This window comes from Stenella coeruleoalba, assembly GCF_951394435.1.
Source record: "Stenella coeruleoalba genome assembly, chromosome: 7".
Taxonomy (NCBI): Eukaryota; Metazoa; Chordata; class Mammalia; order Artiodactyla; family Delphinidae; genus Stenella; species Stenella coeruleoalba.
In genome coordinates this window covers 115773481-115789764 of record NC_137153.1, presented here as the reverse complement: position 1 = coordinate 115789764, position 16284 = coordinate 115773481, and the positions used below count along the sequence as shown (strand labels likewise).

The window sequence follows — 16284 nt, the reverse complement described above, 5'->3', positions numbered from 1 at the left end:
ACCTTTTCCTTTGACCATTCTAAGAGCTTCCTGACTCCATCTTTGCTCATTTTTCCTGCTCAGAGGTCCTGAAGGTTTCAGCCCCTCACAGAACCAATGCCCACTGCAAAGAACACATGATTTATTAAAGACAACTTGTCATCAACAGCACTGATTCAAAGAACGAAACAGATGAAAAAACAAAAGCAGACTAACATTCTGACCCTTGGAATGAGACCTGCTGAATTCATACAGCCCATTCTCTAAGCGTCCAAAGTCCTGGGGGCAGCTTCCCAAGCAGGAAGCCTCGGGGTCTCTAGCTCTCTGGGGACCTCCCTTGAGAGTCTGGGGAGGGAGAAGGGCAGGTCCTCCCATTGGCGAGCTCAGTCTAACCTGGACATGGTCCCTGTGCTCTTTTGACCTTCATCACAAGGTCAAGGAGAGGGCACTGGACCCAGGTCTGCCACTGAGGCAAATGAGACGCAGTGATTCTAGTATGGTCCCAGAAGGGAAGGTAGAGGGACAGGTAAGAGGCAATGCATCAGGTGTCCTGGGCAGTGTCTGCTGGGACCCAGGCTGTGGCCCAAGCGACAGGCTGTGAAGGGATCAAGTTGTGACTGAACCACCAGCTGACAAGTTCTGGGAAGAGGGTGAGCCAGGCTGCTGGGAAGCAGCGTTTCTACCCCATGCCGGTGTCTTGGAGGCCGGCAAGGATACCAACTCTCTTGTCTCCCTTAGACCCAGTTCTATTACAGAGCTCAGGGCCCTCCCAGGCAGGACCTGCTGGAAAACCAGGAAGGTCCCAGAGGCAGGCGGAGAGGATGTTGACTGACCTTGGAAGGTCAGGAAGACCATGACTCCAGCTGGTTTCCACCATTGGAGTCCTACCCTTCATCCCCAAATCAAGCACTTGCCAATCTGCAATAAATAACCAGGAGTCTGAATAAATAGTAAAAATCTCCCCAATACTGTGCTGGGAGAGGAGGAGGAAAAAGGCAAGTGCATGGAGTCCTAGAAGCATCCAATGGACAGCCTGGAAAGGCGCCTCCTTGGGAAAACTGTCCCTGGCCCATAGCCACAAGTCCTGGCTGTCAGGCTAAGGAAGTTTCCGGGGGGCCTGAGGGTCCCTGCTGGCCAGTCTGGGGAGATGAAGAGGACCCGTGCTACGTGCTACGTTACCCAGCCTTCCAGATGCAAACCAGCTGCCTCCTCACAAAAGGAGGGAGGGCCTTGGTCGGAATAGGCCCACTAGTCCCACAGCCCAGCCTGGGAGGAGCCGGCTGCTCCTACTCAGTAGGCATGGGCCCCACATCCTGGAAGCAGCCCGGCAGGTGACCGGAGAAGGGCCTGCACCTCCTTCAGCTCCCCTGCCTGAGGGAGACATGGCTCTCCTGGCCCTGACAGGACCCAGGCCTTTGAGCTTGGCCACACCTGGCCCAGAGAGACTCCCTTTGATCCCACCGCCCTTTATGGGACTCGCCTGCCCTGGGCCGGCACCTGGAAGCCATGGGAACGACTACACCTTAGAAGCACCTGGATCCCAACCTTAATGTCCTTTTTCTTTCGGGAGAGAAGGACCTTTGGGGGAACCTCTGGAAGACCCAGCTCTCCCTCTCCTCCCCCCTCCCTCCCTGGGCAGGTGGGTAAGGCTCAAAGCTTCATGGGCTATTAATTCTCAGCAACTCTGGGTTTCCAAGAATCCTGCGGTGGGGCAAGGGTTCAGGGCCCTCGAGTGAGGCACTGTGGACTGGGGGCCCTGGGAGCCTAGACCTGGGAAATGGGAACAGGCTGCGAAGGTCAAGGCTGACCTCCAGGAGCCTGGCTCAGCCAGACTCTTCATTCTGTCTCCAGGGTTCTTGGGCATAGCGAGGAGGGTGGGGGAGAGGCTGGGGATAAGGCAACCCAAAGAGAGGGGAGAGAGCGAGCCAACGGAGAGAGGGGCGGACAGAGTGAGAGCCACACACCCTCAGTGAAAGAGGTGGAAGGAGAGAGAGGGAGACGGAGGCAGAGACAGACAAGAAGCAAAGACCAAGAGGGAGTCACCTCCCTCCATACACATGAAAACACACACAGACGAAAGAGAAGCACACAGGAGGGGGATTAGAAGACATACACAGCAACCCACAACTACACACTCTCTCTCTCTCTCTCTTTCTCTCTCTCTCTCTCTCTCTCTCTCTCTCTCTCTCTCTCTGTGGGAAAGAGACAGAGGGTGAGACCTGGGCCTGGCAGCCTCTTAGCTCCTTCACGGTGTCACCTTCCCTGTGGAGAAGCCAAGCACCAACCTCCAGAAGTGGTTTCTGGCTCATTTGCCAAGCACCTCCCTGACCAGCGCCCAGAAGACAGAGCAGGAAGAGAGAAGCAGAGCAGAGGCAGGGAGGGGCCCCTGCCTGCCCGCAGGGCCCGCATCTGCCCCAGCCCCAGGACACCACCTCACAAACTCCTGCCCTGCTCAGCAGCCTGGGTCAAGGGTCCAGGGTTGAAGGGGTGGAGTGGGGGGAGGAGCCAGGGCTCGGTGGTTGGGAAGAGCAGGGCCCAGCCGGCCCCCGGTGGGAGCGACCAGGGTGAGAGGCCTGGAGCGGGCTGATCCTGCAGCGGCCCCGCTGGCTGGGACCCCACGGCCTCCTGCACGTCCCAGAAGCCAGGGCACAGGGGTCGGCGGTGGCTTCTCTCCCAAACCTGGGCCTCTTGCTGCCAGGCTACTGGGAGTCTTGGAGTTCCTTGGCTTTCTGTAGGATCTGGCAGACGTCTGTGATGGGGTAATCCTGGGCAGGGGAAAGGCCAACAGTATGCTTGAGAATTCAGCTCACCCTTCACCACCTCTGCTGCCCCCAGCCCTCTCCAGTAGACCTGTCATCACGCTGGACCCCAGGCCTAAGGGATAGGGAGCACAGGGTAGGCCCAGTCTGCCCAAACCTTGCATGGAGCTATACTACACCCACTGCAGCAGTTAACTTAACCAACCCAACTAGTCACCACCCAAAAGGTCTCACAGCCCCTTCCCTAGGACAAGGACCACCTGCTTCACCTCTCCCCACTCCTGCCATCGAACCCTGACCTCCACTGACAATGAGCCTGGAACAGGGCCGGACACTGTCCATGTACTAGCTCACTGGGTCACCTCAACAGCCCAATGAGGGCTTACTGTGAATCTGCCCGTTTTACAGATCTAGTCAATGAAGTTATTGAAAACCAACCCCAGGCCAGGCGTTGGCAAAGAAATTATGGCCTAGAGAGGTTGCCACTTAGCTTAGGTCACATGACTAGCACGGGAGAACAAAGATGTGAACCCCAAATCGTCTGACTCTCAAGCCCATGTTCTTAACCACTAAGGCCCACGCTTTCCTTCCCCCGGTCTGAGCACGATTACCAACGGGCATTATAACCACATACTGGGTAATAAGTCGCAGCCTTGAGTGAATGACTTGGCTTCTCTGAACCAGCTTGGTTCAGAGAAGCCAAGTCATTCACTCAAGCCCACACCACACTCAAGGTCAGTGGCAAAGCCAGATTTAACCCAGATCCAAACACAGACCTGCCTCAGGGTCTGGACTCTTAAGCCCTGCTACCCTCTCCTGATCCTGACGCAGCCTATCACAGCAGCTGGCATGGGGCGGCCGCCTGCTAAGTGTCTGTCTCATGGCTGAAGACTGAGCCTGCCCCTCCAAACTCCATTACCTGCAGGAGCCGCATGTTTACCGTAAAGTCCCCTTCCAGCAAGTGCTCGCGGATCAGTCTAAGAAAAACAAGCAACAAAAGCGCTGGGCCCCTGGGCCACTCCGAGTGCAGGCCCGCCGGGCCCCTTCCCGCTCCTGCCGCCCCACCGCACCCGCAGCAAGTTTGGTTTGATGCTCGCCTGAGAATCCCAGAAGCTCTCACCAGCCTCTCAAGAGCAGGCCCTGCCCGCCCCCTGCTCGCGGCCACACTCACATGAGCATGGCGCAGCAGACCAGAAGGAGGAAATCAAAGCGGCTGTTGTCGGCAAACAGGGAGTCCCAGATCCGGATGACATCAGGCAGCAAGAACTCCTGGGACAGCAGCAGCGTCAGCCAGCGGAAGGCGAAGAACTGGGGCTTGATATTCTGCTCTTGCTGGGGAGACAGAGGTGCAGGGTGGGTGCAAGAATCCGTGTTGGCTGGTTGCCACGGAACACCATGCAGCCTATTAGACGCGAATTCATATAAGCAGCAGGCCAGGCGTAAGCGCCAGGCACGCTGGGGCGGGGATGGCACGGAGCTGCCTAGGGAGCCTCGCTCAGTGCACGGGCAGCTCCTGCTTGCTGCCAGCCAACGCTGTCAGATCGTCTGATGTTTTTCTGAGAGAAGCCAGATACCCAAACTTTTGTATCAGCTCCTTAGATTAATAAATACACTACACAGATTATAACTTTGGATTTATGGACAGAGAAACCACTGTTGGGCACTCATTACGCGTCTGGCCTTGTGCTTAACGTGGTAACTATCTCACTTATTTACTCCATACGGGAGCCCTGCAAGGCAATTATTCCCAATGGAGACGAGCCCTCTGGTCAGCCACAGCGAATACTATTGACCGAAAAAGCGTGTTACAAAACAGCAAGATGTGATTCCTATTTGCTTAAAAAGATATGTTTATATATATATATATATATATATATATATATATATATATCTTCTTGTTCATGAAACTTGTTTTGTTTATAAGTAAATGTCCTTTTTACTGAACTGTTTCCTGAAATAAACATGGAATGCCACTCCACTAATTTTTAAAAATGAAGTTCATACTTCCTTTCTTAGAGGACTAACAGCACACAGTAAAGGCCCCGCACCGCGCCTGGCACACGGGGCACCGCATCCACCCCCCCCCACCCCCAGCCCGCTAGGCTCCCACCACCTGCTGCCCAGGTCCCCCGGCCCCGCCTCGGCACCCGGCTCAGCACTCCCTGGCGGCAGCAGCCACGTCCAAGCCCCAGGCTCCAGCCAGTCCTCACCCTGGGCCTGGGCTGCTCAGGAGCCTGCCGTCCTCTGCCCCTTTCTGTCTGCCCTGGCCCGTGTGGCGCTGGGGGTCCTCACCAGTTTCAGGTAGAGCTCCATGTCCTTATCCTTCAGGGTGGAGTACACCTTTTCCATCTTGTAGGTGATGCCACACTGTGAGTCGTCAAGGCTCTTGATGAAGTTGTCCCGGATCTCAGCCATGAGGTTGGTGAAGCAGAAAAAGGTGTCCGCCTCAGCGTGCTCTGGGAGAGACAGGCAGGGTGAGGGCAGCCGTGAGAGAACTGGCACCCTCCCGCGTCCCACCCCACCGCTCAGCTACGCGAGACCCCCCTCCCCTCTGAGCCTCACCAAGTCACCCCACCTTGGTCAGGCTGCGCCCCTCCTCTGTCCGTGGCCACTCTCCACCCCCGACTAAGGACATCACTTCTTTCTTCTCACACCTGACAATGCTGTACACCAGCTCAGCGACTGATTACATACTCTTCTGCTGACATTTTTTCATATCGTGACTTACTTAAATCTGTTCTATCGTTCAGCTTCCTGTATATACAGCTCATCTCCTCTACCAGAAATTCAGTTACAGATAGCAAGAGGTCAGTAAACATCTAACATTCTAGAAAGTTCAAGCCAGAAAAGATCTGAGATGATCCAGGCCAACCCACTCATCCGACAGAAAATGAAGGCCCAAAAGAGGGAAGTGAGCTGCACAGCTAGATACAATAAAGCCCATTAGCCTGGAGCCCGTTTATCTACCCTTCCACTCGCTGTTGGGGTCGGTGGCAAACGTGTAGTACAGGGGCCCCACGATCTCATTCATGCCCTGCACGTAAGCGATGCCAGGGTTGAGCTTGGCGTAGATGAACAGAATCCGCTCCACCACCTCCCAGTGGGCCTCACAGCCGTTGGGCAGCACCTGATACTCGTTCACGGATGAGGGCGCCGCGTTCTTGTGCGGGGAACTCATCTGGGGGAGAAGAGGAGCAGCCCGTTAAGGTGGGTGGCACTACCGACAGTATGTTCTCACCGGATATGTTCACCCACGAGCCGAAACCTAACTTCCATCTCATGGGCAACCCAGGGCACAGAGGAACGCGTCCAACACCACCGGGAACAAGCGGACAAATCCAGAATGTGCGACACTCTACCAGCCAGCTGGGCTGCAATCTCATTTATGGTGATACAGGTCAGATGGTGCTTACCTCTGAGGGAAGGCGTACTGACTAGGAAGGGGCATGAGGGAACCTTCTGGATGATGGGAACGCTCCGTGTCTTGATCTGGTTGGCAGTTACACGGGTGTATACATAAGAAAAAGTCCATCTAGTTGTATACCTAAGATTTGTGCATTTATTGTAAGTTATACTTCAATTAAAAAAAAACTTTAAAAAAATATAAAAATATATCAAAAACAGACAACTGGTTAAGACTCTTCAAAAAAGTCAAATGTTGAGGAAGGGGGAGTGGAGGCGTGCTCCAGATGAAGAGACTAAAGAAACGTAACATCCTAATGCAATGCATAAACACTGAAGAGGTGCTGGTCTGGATTTAAAACCACCAAAATATTCTTAGTACGACTGAGGACACCCGATCCTGGACTGGATGTGAGGTCTTATTACGGATTATGGTTAATCTCCGTAGATGAGACAATGGTAAGGAGGATGTCCTCATTCTCACGGGATGCCTGCTGAAGTACTTGGAGGTAAAGGGTCAGGACGTCTGTCTATATATGACACACACACAAACATGGCCAAAGGTCAACAACTGTTGAATTTAGGTGGAAAGTATATAGGTGTGCATTGTACTCTTCCTTCAACTTTTCTGAATGTTTCAAAATTTTCATAAGAAAAAGTTGGGAGATGAATGAAGAGATGATCCCTGCTGAAAACTCATGCAATAGAGCCGAGGTCCCCAACATCAGGATCCCCTGGGAGCTTCGTAAAGGTTCAGGTGCCTGGGGTTAACTGTATGAGCCACAGGCACGCCCACGCAGGGACAGAGTATGAAGCTGTCCTGGAAGCCCAGGGTCCTGGAAACAGGAAACTCCCTTTCCCACTATATATACACGTGTATACACATATACATATGCGTGTACGTGTGCACACACACAGACACACACATCACTAATGTTTACCCAGAGCTCCACAAGCCTTCCTGTTTAATGCCCTGAACGGCCTAGAATACTCTCTCAACATCATTTTCAAGATGAGGAAACTGAGGCTCAGAAATGTTAGGGCACTCATCAGACGTCTCGCACTAAAGTGAGCCCAGACCAGCTCACTCTAGAACCCGAGGCCCAGGCCTCAGAGAGTGCCCACTGCTTTCCAAGAATCTGCACAGCCATGACCTCATTTCACCCTCTGGGCAATTCAAAAGCCAGACAGGGCGGAAATGATCACACCCAGTTTACAGAAGAGGCGGAGGCCCAGGAAGGTGAGCTGGTGTTAGTTGCCCAGGATCAAACAGTCCGCTTAAACTCAAAACTGCCCAGCCACTGGTCCAGAGGTTTAGCAATGGAGCTTGCGGTCCGGTTCTCTATCACCAGGACCAGGTCCAAACCTAAAATCAGTTCTCAGCCACCAATTACTGTAGTAAAATGCATGACAGAAGCCGGGTCCCCATCTAGCCAGGCAGCTAGAACAGCAGCCAAGCAGCAGGGCCACCAACCCGGCCACGGGGCCACTTAGCCAAGCACGTGGCACCTCCTGACACACCCAGCTGTCGTGAGCACGTGGAACCCGGGGATCAGCCAGAACGGCCCCGTCACCCCTGTGGTGGAAAACGGCTGCTCTCCTGGAAACACAAAGCCCTGACCGGTCACTCCACTTGGGGGAAACGAGCTTAGCTTGTTGGAGGTTACAGAGGATTTTTCCATTGTTGGAAGACAGCGAAAAACTGTGAGGAACAAGTCAAAGCTCCAGGTGCCAAAGCAGTAGGTGTGAATTGAGGAACAAGACAACATATTTGTTTAGCTACAAGCAGCTTCTCAGAACCACAGGAACTTGCTAGAAGACCAAGGTTCAAGCACTCGGCATCACCAGGCCAGCACAAGACCTACCGTTCTTTTCTCCTAGGTCTCTCACACCCCTCCCCACTCCACCCCAGCCCCAGCCCCCACCCCCACCCCCACCCCCCGTTGCCTGGACGCCTCAGCTGCCTCCCAGGCGGCCTCTCCACCTCCATTCCTGCCCCCGCCAGTCAAATCTTGTATAAAGGCAGACTTAAATCACTCCCTGCTCTTAGAATGGTGCAGGAGTCCCCAGCCCCCAGGATAAAGGCCCCGCTGGCCTCACCACCACTCATCTCTCCAGCATCCTCCAGCAGCCCTCCCCCCCCAACCCACCCCCCGACCCCGCCCTGCCCCACCTCATGCTGGACTCCCTTCCTTGAACACACCCAGCTCTCTCCGGCCTGAGGACGTCCACACATGCCATCCTCTCCACCTGGAAGTCTCTTTCCTCTTCATCCTTGGAGCCTCAGCTTAAATGTCACTTCCTCAGGGAAGTCTTCCCTGATGCCCAGACCAGGTCGGCTCCCCCCATCACTGTTCCCACCGCACCTTCTCATCACACTGGTAGTTACTTTTCCAAGCGCCGTCTACACCACAGACCAGAAGTGTGGCTCCTTCACTGCACAGCAGGGCCCTCCCCCACACCCATTACACCAGCCTTTGATGCCTGACTTTCAGAGAGAGCCTGGAGGGGGACCGGGCAGGACCAAGGCTGCTTTGGGTAACTCTCGGGGCAGACGGTCAGGGCTCTGATGGCCCGTGGCCACAAGTCCAAGAGAAGCAAGAAGGAAAAGGCCATCACGGGGCGTCCCTGGGGCTTCCAGGTTGCCTCTCACATTTGTGACCCCGCTCCGGTTCCGGGCCACCGTCTGGGATTTCAGTGTCGTCTGTTCCACCCGCTTACGAAGGGTCTCGAACTCATTCTGCGGATCCAGGATGAGGAGGCAGGGGTACTCGGTGGCCCTCTGGAAGAAGGATATGTCTGGGCACAGCCTTCTGTCAAGATGGAACAGGAGAGGACTGTTACTCAGCGTGGAATTTTTAGGCATCCCACCAGCACCCTGCTGCCAGATGCCCCAGCATCCCCAAAGCCTCTTGTATGTGTGTGTGTGTTTTTTAATTAATAACATTTTATTTCAAAAGCAATACAGTCATGGTATATGTATACATACCCATATATCTTACGTGTATTTGCAAATAGACACACACACACGCATATGTATTTTTAAGTGTCCTTAGGGTCTTAACTCTTCTCTTAAAACAAACGTCTTTCCATGTCAACAATATCTCGTATGTACAAACGTATCAACTGCATTGTGGCTTAAAATGGTAAAAGAGGTTTCGTTAAGTTACACATTATACAACAGAATGTTACACAGCTGACGTAGGAGATGCTCAAGACAGAGCAAGAGAAAAAAGCAAGTTGGGAGACAGGCTCTAGATCGTGATCAAGTTTTTAAAATATATGTACTGCGTACACGCACATTTTCCAAAGATCTTATACAGAGCACACTGCAAACTTGCCCTCTATAAACACTGAACAACGTGCTACAATCACTACCAGGGTAAGGACCTGTTTCCCCAGAACTGGGTTCAAGATGTGGTTCCTGACTTAAATGGGGCTATTAAACACCTGGTGAGCAGAGGCTCCAGACTGAGAAGGAAGGAGGCAAGAGCCTGTTCTGCCCCCTGGCTGAGCAGCCCAGGGTTGGGGTCCCACTGCGGGCACAATGCGCACAGGAGAGGAGCAGCCCCAGGTGGCGAGGGGCTGCAAACACAAACGGCGAAGGCAGAACTGAAAGCAGGCGGGCAGACTCAGAACCCAAGCTCTGAGCACTGGGTCCACTGCAGACAGGCCTGCCGGCTCCTCACCCAGCCCTGTGGAAGAGTCACCCGCTGCCAGACTCGCCCACCCAACAGGACAGCACAGCCAGCGTCTCCACACTTCTCTACCAGGAGGAACGGCATGCACATGCACACAGCGTAGCTCACAGTTTAAAAAAAACACACTTCTGACCCTGTCGCTCCTGTGCTTAAAACCTCTGCGCGCCTGCCCCACACCCCTGGGATGGAGTGATGGTCCGACCCCCGCTTGCCTCCAGTGTGGCCGCAGGCACACGGGCCTTCGCACTGCTCCTCAGACAGCCAAGCTCTGCAGGCTCGCAGGGCCTCCCACAGCAGCTCCTTGCCCAGCACCACAGGGCCCTCCCCTCCCCTCCCTCCTGCCCCAAGGCGCCCGCTCCTCCCATCTCAGCTGCCGCCTCAGGCGAGGCTTCCCGACCTCAGGGTGCCCTGAAGCACCCTGAACTCTGCCTTCAGAGCATTCTCCACAAACTTTAGTGACACGGATCTGTTTTGTTGAACATCCGTCTTCCCGTCCTCCCTGCCAGCTTCTAGGTTCCTTAAGGAGAGGGGCCATGTCTGTCTATTCCGCGTTCAACGCCCAGCCTGCCATTGAGCCTGCCATGTAGCGGGGCCTCAATATTTGCTGAAGGAAGGAAGAGATGAATCCACAGACGCCAGGGCTACAACTGAAACTAAGGCAGGGAGAGAGGAGAGCCGGGCACTCAGGGCACTCACCGCACCGCCAGCCCCACCCCAGGCCTGCTACCACTAGGGCCTGGACGCAGCTACCAGGACAACTCACCAGCAGTTCCTCAAACACGCCCCTGCGGGCCTGGGCTGGGAAGGGACAGGGCAGAAGAACTGGAAATCCCACAGAAGCCCCAGGGGCCGGCTCCCAGCACCCAGCGCCCTGCTCACCGGACATCTTTGTCGATCTGCAGCAGCACCTCGTTGTCCTTGAAGTACGTGTTCCATCGGCTGTCGGGGTTAGGGTTGAGTGGCTGTCAGGGAAAATGAGCTGCTCTGTCCTCGGCCGGCTAGAAGCCCAGGGACAGATACCAGTCTGGGGGCCTGAGCAGTGCCTCCGAACCAGCATGCCCAGCAGAGACGCAGCTGTTGCTGAGACAGCCTGTGAGCTAGCTGGGGGGCAGCACAGGCCTCGTGCAGCCTCCCGAAGCACGATCACACTCCACACCCGGCAGCCGAGCCCCGTAGTCCGCTCTGAGTACTTCCCTGCGCAGCAAGGACTCTGTCTTTCCTGTCTGTAGCTCTAGAATGCTGCATGTAACAGGTGCTCACTAAACGCTTGCCTGCTGAATGAATGAATATTGTATCATTAGGTCTCTTCGAATCTAACTCATTACTACTTTGAGTTGCCAGTTCCAGTCCTTGGAGGATCGGCCTGGGTCCAATCCATCTCCACTTCCCGACTGCAAAGCACCAGGGAGGAGCTCGGTATTTGTGGCTGGAACGAGGCTTCCTCCAGGCCACACAAAGGCAGTTTATCCTCCCGCCGGCCCTGCTCTGACTCCCTTCAACTATAATATCACAGAACCTTCCTCGAGGAAGGGGACTGAGGAGGAAAGGAGACAATGCACGTGGAGGACCTGGCTCAGCGCTGCACACACACGCTCCTGTGATCCCAGTCATTGCTTACAGTCCCGACTGGGCCCAGAGCCTGCGGAGAACAGGGAGAGACAACAGCCTTCAGGGGCTGAGGAGCTAAATGCAGAAATGAGGTACTGGGAGGGCCAGAGGGGACCAAGAGCAGCTGCACCTGGCCTCTGGCATGAGGGACCTAGTCCATTCCAAAGCCCACACCTCTCCCCACTCTGCAGCCTCGGTCCCCACTGCGGACCCCTACTCACATGGTCCTCAAAGGTCACATCCTCCCTGGATACACCCATGTTGGCCTTGGCGATGCCAGGCTGGATGATCATTTCCCTCAGGAACTGAGAATACAGCTCCCTGTAGGAGAGAAGAGGAGAGAGGGATGATCCCCAAAGGTCTCACCCAGGGAGCCCGGAGAGCAGCAGCAGCAACAGGAAGTGGGCCGGGCTCACACCACCTGCTCTGTCTGATACAAAGGGCCTCCCATCACCCGCCTTTGTCAGCGTCTCACCTCTGCTTGGCCAGGATGGAGGTCCAAGACGCTCTCTCCAAGGGGAGGTAGTTCAAGAGAATCTGCAGAGAGAGAGAAGAGCAAAGCTCTGGCGACCCCCCCAGCCCAACCCTGGAAGTAGATGGAGGCTGAGAGGCCTCAAAGAAAATGTCTGAGAAACCCCGGAGACAGCAAGATGGGCTAAATAAAACCCAGGAACACAGGCATGGGCTGGGGGCAGCCTCCCCTTTTCTCCCCACTGGCTTCCCCCACCTTCATCTTGAACCAGCCCTTTCTACTGCATTTCCTCACACAGACCCTTCCAAACGATAATAAAACTCTGTGCTCAAAGGTGTTGGAAACCAGGAAACCGGGGTTCTGCTCCCACCTCAGCGAAAGGCTTTAGGCGAAGCGCAGCCTTTTTTTGTCCCAATAAGCATCACTACCACTGAGCTGTCTGGACCAGGAAGCAGAGGGCTTCGCTGGCATTACAAAGTGTTCCATCCCCAAGGGGATCCTGGAGGGGACGCCAAGAGAAACAGAAAACACAGAACTTCCCAGAAGAGCTTCCTGGGACAAGCAAGGAAAGACAGAGAACAGGAAGAAGGGGCCAGGGGTGGGGGCAGCCCATGCAGGAACCCAGGGACTCTCAGAAGAGCAGAAGCTCCAACCCAGGCACACCCACCTTCCAGCAGAGGCACCGCAGTCCGCCCTCACAGGGGATGCCTGTGGACATAGCAGGCAAAGGTCACGCCCCCGCAGAGTCCCAGAACCCCCCAGTCCTCCACCTTGGAGCCAGTCGGCAGGGAATGGAGTGGGCAAGAAGTACTTCTTCAAGGATGGTTTTCTGCCAGAAAGATCACTAGACTAGATGCTAATCCTGTGTGTACTCTCTCTCCATGGCCCGTCTGGAATGTTCTTTTGAGGATAACACCTTCTCACCCTTGATATTTCTTCCTCAGCGCAGCCTTTACCAACCACCATCTCTTCCCAAACAAAGTCAGGTCCCTTGACATAAACAGTAATAACTCCATCGCTTCTCCTTCACAACATCCACCACAAATGGGATCGTATAATGTAATTTGTATATTTATTTAACATCTTTAACCCCTACTACTGGGTAAGCCCCAGAAAGACGAGGACCAAATTTGTCTTACAGTCCCAGTACCTAGCCCAGGGCATGGCCCACAACAGGTAGTCCATAAGTATCTGTGGAATATAAACAAAGCTATGAATGCTAAGTGTTTTGGGCTTCACGGACATTATTTCACTTAATCCTCATTACAGCCCTAGTAAGTAGGGAAGATCAGCATTATTGTGCCCATCTTACAGATAAAGAAACGCATCTGTAAAGATAGAGAAATCAAGGACTCACACACAGGTCTGTCTGACTCTAGAGCCCAACTCAGCAGGCTGCATCCCCTGGGGCCTGGCAGATTCTTCAGCTCAGCACAGATGCCAAAACCCCTCAAGATCTTCAGGGCCATGTTATAACGCAGAAACTAACACACCACTGTAAAGCAATTATACTCCAATAAAGATATTTAAAAAAATAATAAAAAAAAAGATCTTCAGGGCCTAAATATCACTCCTGAACAGAAAAACAAACTTCTCCTGAAATACTGTCATGAACCTCGCTAAAGCAGCTGTTGCTACCGTCTCCCCAGTACAGTGAACAGGAGCTACCCACCTCAGAATCTGCATGGGGATGAAGAAGGCAACTCAAGCATTTCTTGCTGACAAAGTTACAAGGGCAGAGCAGTCACAAGAAGCTACCCAGAACACCTTCGGGTATTTTTAAAGACAAGCAAAAGCCTCTGTGTTGAGAAGTTAACAGGCCACGGAGGGCAAAGTCAAAAGCTGCTGGGGTTCAGCTCCTTAAAGTGAGTGTCTCAAGGCTGGAATCTTACCATTAACCAAAGTTCACTGTTGCCTGAGTTGGCTTTGATCCTAAGCCAGGGATAGAACCAGGAACCACTCTGTAGCTAACCAAATTCTACAAGACAGGAAGCTTGCTGAGGAATGAGGAAAGACCTGACCTCTGCTCACGAAGTCTCCTCTCTGCCCTCCAGTTACTCTCAGGAAGCAATGAGCATCATTTATAGGCCCATAAGCACCCTGTCTAAGGCCTACAGGCATGCTAATTGTGGCCGCCACTGCTCCAGGAACCCCCTCCAAGCTCAGGGTAGTCACTGGTTGTTCAGCTCCACAGAAGCTGGAGATGGCCCCAAAAGGCAGGCTGGCCCCCAGACCCGGCCCGGTGTGGCCTTGGGCACCCTCCCCTCCATCTTAGTCACAACGCTGCTCTAGGAAAACCCTGAAAACGGAGAGTTGCCTCTTACCGCTAAAACTGAGTTCCTGAAGCTTTTCCAAGGCAATCGTGGGCTCCTTCAGGACATCCTGGAAATCTGCAATCCTAGAAGGAGGGAGGGGGAGGCAAATGGAGGACAACCAAACCCCAAGATGACAGGCCTAGCGACCACTCCTAAAGCCCACAGCTCCCTTACACCACCAGTCTCCAACCTGTTCCTCCCTCCCCTTCGGGACACACAGATGTGCAAAGCTCAAGCAAAACCTGGCCAAAGGCAGCTTTGGAGAACTAGAGATCACTTTTTCCTCTAAGCCCAGAAACGTACAGATATTCTTGTCTAGAGGTTCTCAAATGAGCACCACGAAATCAGACACATTCTAATATTTAGTGAGCTGGCATTTATACGGCACTTCCTGCTGGCCAGGCCCAACACACTGCTGCTATCTGAACTCAAAAAACCCTAGGAATCAGGAGTAATTTGATCTGTAGACAAGGACCTGTGTAATCAGCATTCCAAGCTCAAATGTATAACCATTAGAAGACCTCTGGGCCTGCCCGCAGGCAAGGACAAAAGGTTTAAAAAACAAGTCCTGCACCACGGGGTGGGGGGGAAAGTGGGGGGAGGGGGATGAATTGGGTGATTGGGATTGACATATATACACTAATATATAAAACAGATAACTCATAAGAACCTGATGTACAAAAAGTAAATAAAATTATATTTAAAAAAAAACAAGTCCTGGAGGAAAACTGAAGTGAGCAAAATTAGCCAACGCTGCAGGATTTGGCCTGAGAAGAGAACAAACTGGAGAATCCAGGTTTTCTAGCATTTCTAGTAAGAAAAGGACACGTGGGACGGGGAGCATCTGGACAGACTAGGGTACTGGGGCAAAGGGTTAACAAGGGAAAAAAGGACGGGAGGTGGGGGTGAGATCGGGCATCGAGGCCCTGGAAGAGGAAGACACCAGGGGAAGGGATCCAGGGCGAGGAAGAGACAGAAAGAGAGAAAAGGGGCGACACCGAGGGGCAGGAGAGGTGTCCACGTTCCGTGCCCCCCTCAGGCCCACAGCAAAGAGGTTGTAAAGTAGGCGCCCAAAACCTTCTGCCAGGGGCAGGGCGGGGGGTGTCTCGGTTCATGGCCGCATCCGCGCGCCCCCTCCGCAGGTCAGAAGGGGCAACCCGGCCAGGAGCGGCCTGGATGGTCTGCCCCAATGGCCCCTTACCGGCTCTTGTGCAGACTCGACATGGTGTTGACTTCCGGATCCCCCCGCTGCCTCCGCCGCCGCCAGCGCCGCCGCCCCTCAGGGACGCGGGGCGCTGGGCAAAGGCCTCCGACCGGAAACTCAGCCGCAGGCGCGCGCGTTCTGCTCCGCCCCGCCCCGTTCACGTGCCACCCCTTCTCCGCTCTGCCTTCTGGCGGCGCGGCGGGGCGGGCGGGGCAAGAGAACGCCGGGAACACGGTCCCGCCTCCGCTCCCCCACCTACGAGGCCCGCGGACCTAGAGCGCCATCGCGCAGGTGACCGCGCGGTCTATGCTCCCCAAGGCTATTCCTTGACCTTTCCTGGGCCTCAGCTTCCAACTAGGCAGTATATCTGTCACCTTGTCCTCTTCCTTACACGTTCATCACCTGCAATAAGCTATTGAGTTATCGTTTCAGGGATGTAGACCTTCCCTGCTAAACTATACAAGGCCTGCCTGCTGGTCTTTTCACTGCTGAACCCTCGACGCCTATAGCAGTGACTGCACAGAGCAGATGGTTCAATAAACATTGGATGGAAGAGCAAGACTACAGTTCAGTGTTTCCTTGACTTTTGGATTTCATGAACATGAAATTTATCATAATATCAGGACAATAGAAAAGGAAAGCCAAAATTTCAGGATCCTTCCCAAGAAAAAACAGTTGGCAGCCTCTCAGTGTTTTTTCTCTACACCTATATGTGCATAACTGTCCTTTTTTTTTTTTTTTTCAGAAGGGAAATTTTATTTTATTTATTTTATGTTTGGCTGCGTTGGGTCTTCATTGCTGCGCTCAGCCAGCTGGGCTGCTCTTTGTTGCAGTGCCCGGGCTT

At 53.9% G+C, this 16284-nt stretch overlaps 1 protein-coding gene across 5 annotated transcripts; it reads right to left on the bottom strand.

Moving 5' to 3' along the window:
- Window positions 1-104: 104 nt before the first annotated feature.
- On the bottom strand, window positions 105-15735 carry TBC1D13 (TBC1 domain family member 13). Of its 5 annotated transcripts, none has more exons than XM_079926253.1 (12): window positions 15438-15735; window positions 14246-14319; window positions 12589-12629; window positions 11925-11986; window positions 11671-11770; window positions 10721-10803; window positions 8794-8953; window positions 5706-5916; window positions 5031-5194; window positions 3910-4070; window positions 3658-3715; window positions 105-2744 (listed from the first exon to the last, which is right to left on the bottom strand). In XM_079926253.1, exons 1-12 carry the CDS (start codon window positions 15458-15460, stop codon window positions 2679-2681), a joined length of 1203 nt encoding a protein of 400 aa, XP_079782379.1. In that variant the 5' UTR covers window positions 15461-15735; the 3' UTR covers window positions 105-2678. The 5 variants fall into 5 exon arrangements, with proteins under 5 accessions (XP_079782379.1, XP_079782377.1, XP_079782378.1 ...); XM_079926251.1 differs by lacking the exon at window positions 15438-15735 and adding an exon at window positions 15314-15430; XM_079926252.1 differs by lacking the exon at window positions 15438-15735 and adding an exon at window positions 15314-15430 and having other exon boundaries at window positions 8794-8950.
- Window positions 15736-16284: the final 549 nt, after the last annotated feature.

What these genes read in the sequence shown, in the direction of transcription:
- TBC1D13 (XM_079926251.1), bottom strand. Translation starts at nt 15,351, where the DNA reads ATGAACCGAGACACCCCCCGCCCTGCCCCTGGCAGAAG. An exon ending in TCAGGAACTCAGTTTTAGCG is followed by an intron (nt 12,630 to 14,245) that starts GTAAGAGGCAAC and finishes CTATGTCCACAG; the next exon opens with GCATCCCCTGTGAGGGCGGA. An exon ending in CAGATCGACAAAGATGTCCG is followed by an intron (nt 8,954 to 10,720) that starts GTGAGCAGGGCG and finishes CCATCTTGACAG; the next exon opens with AAGGCTGTGCCCAGACATAT.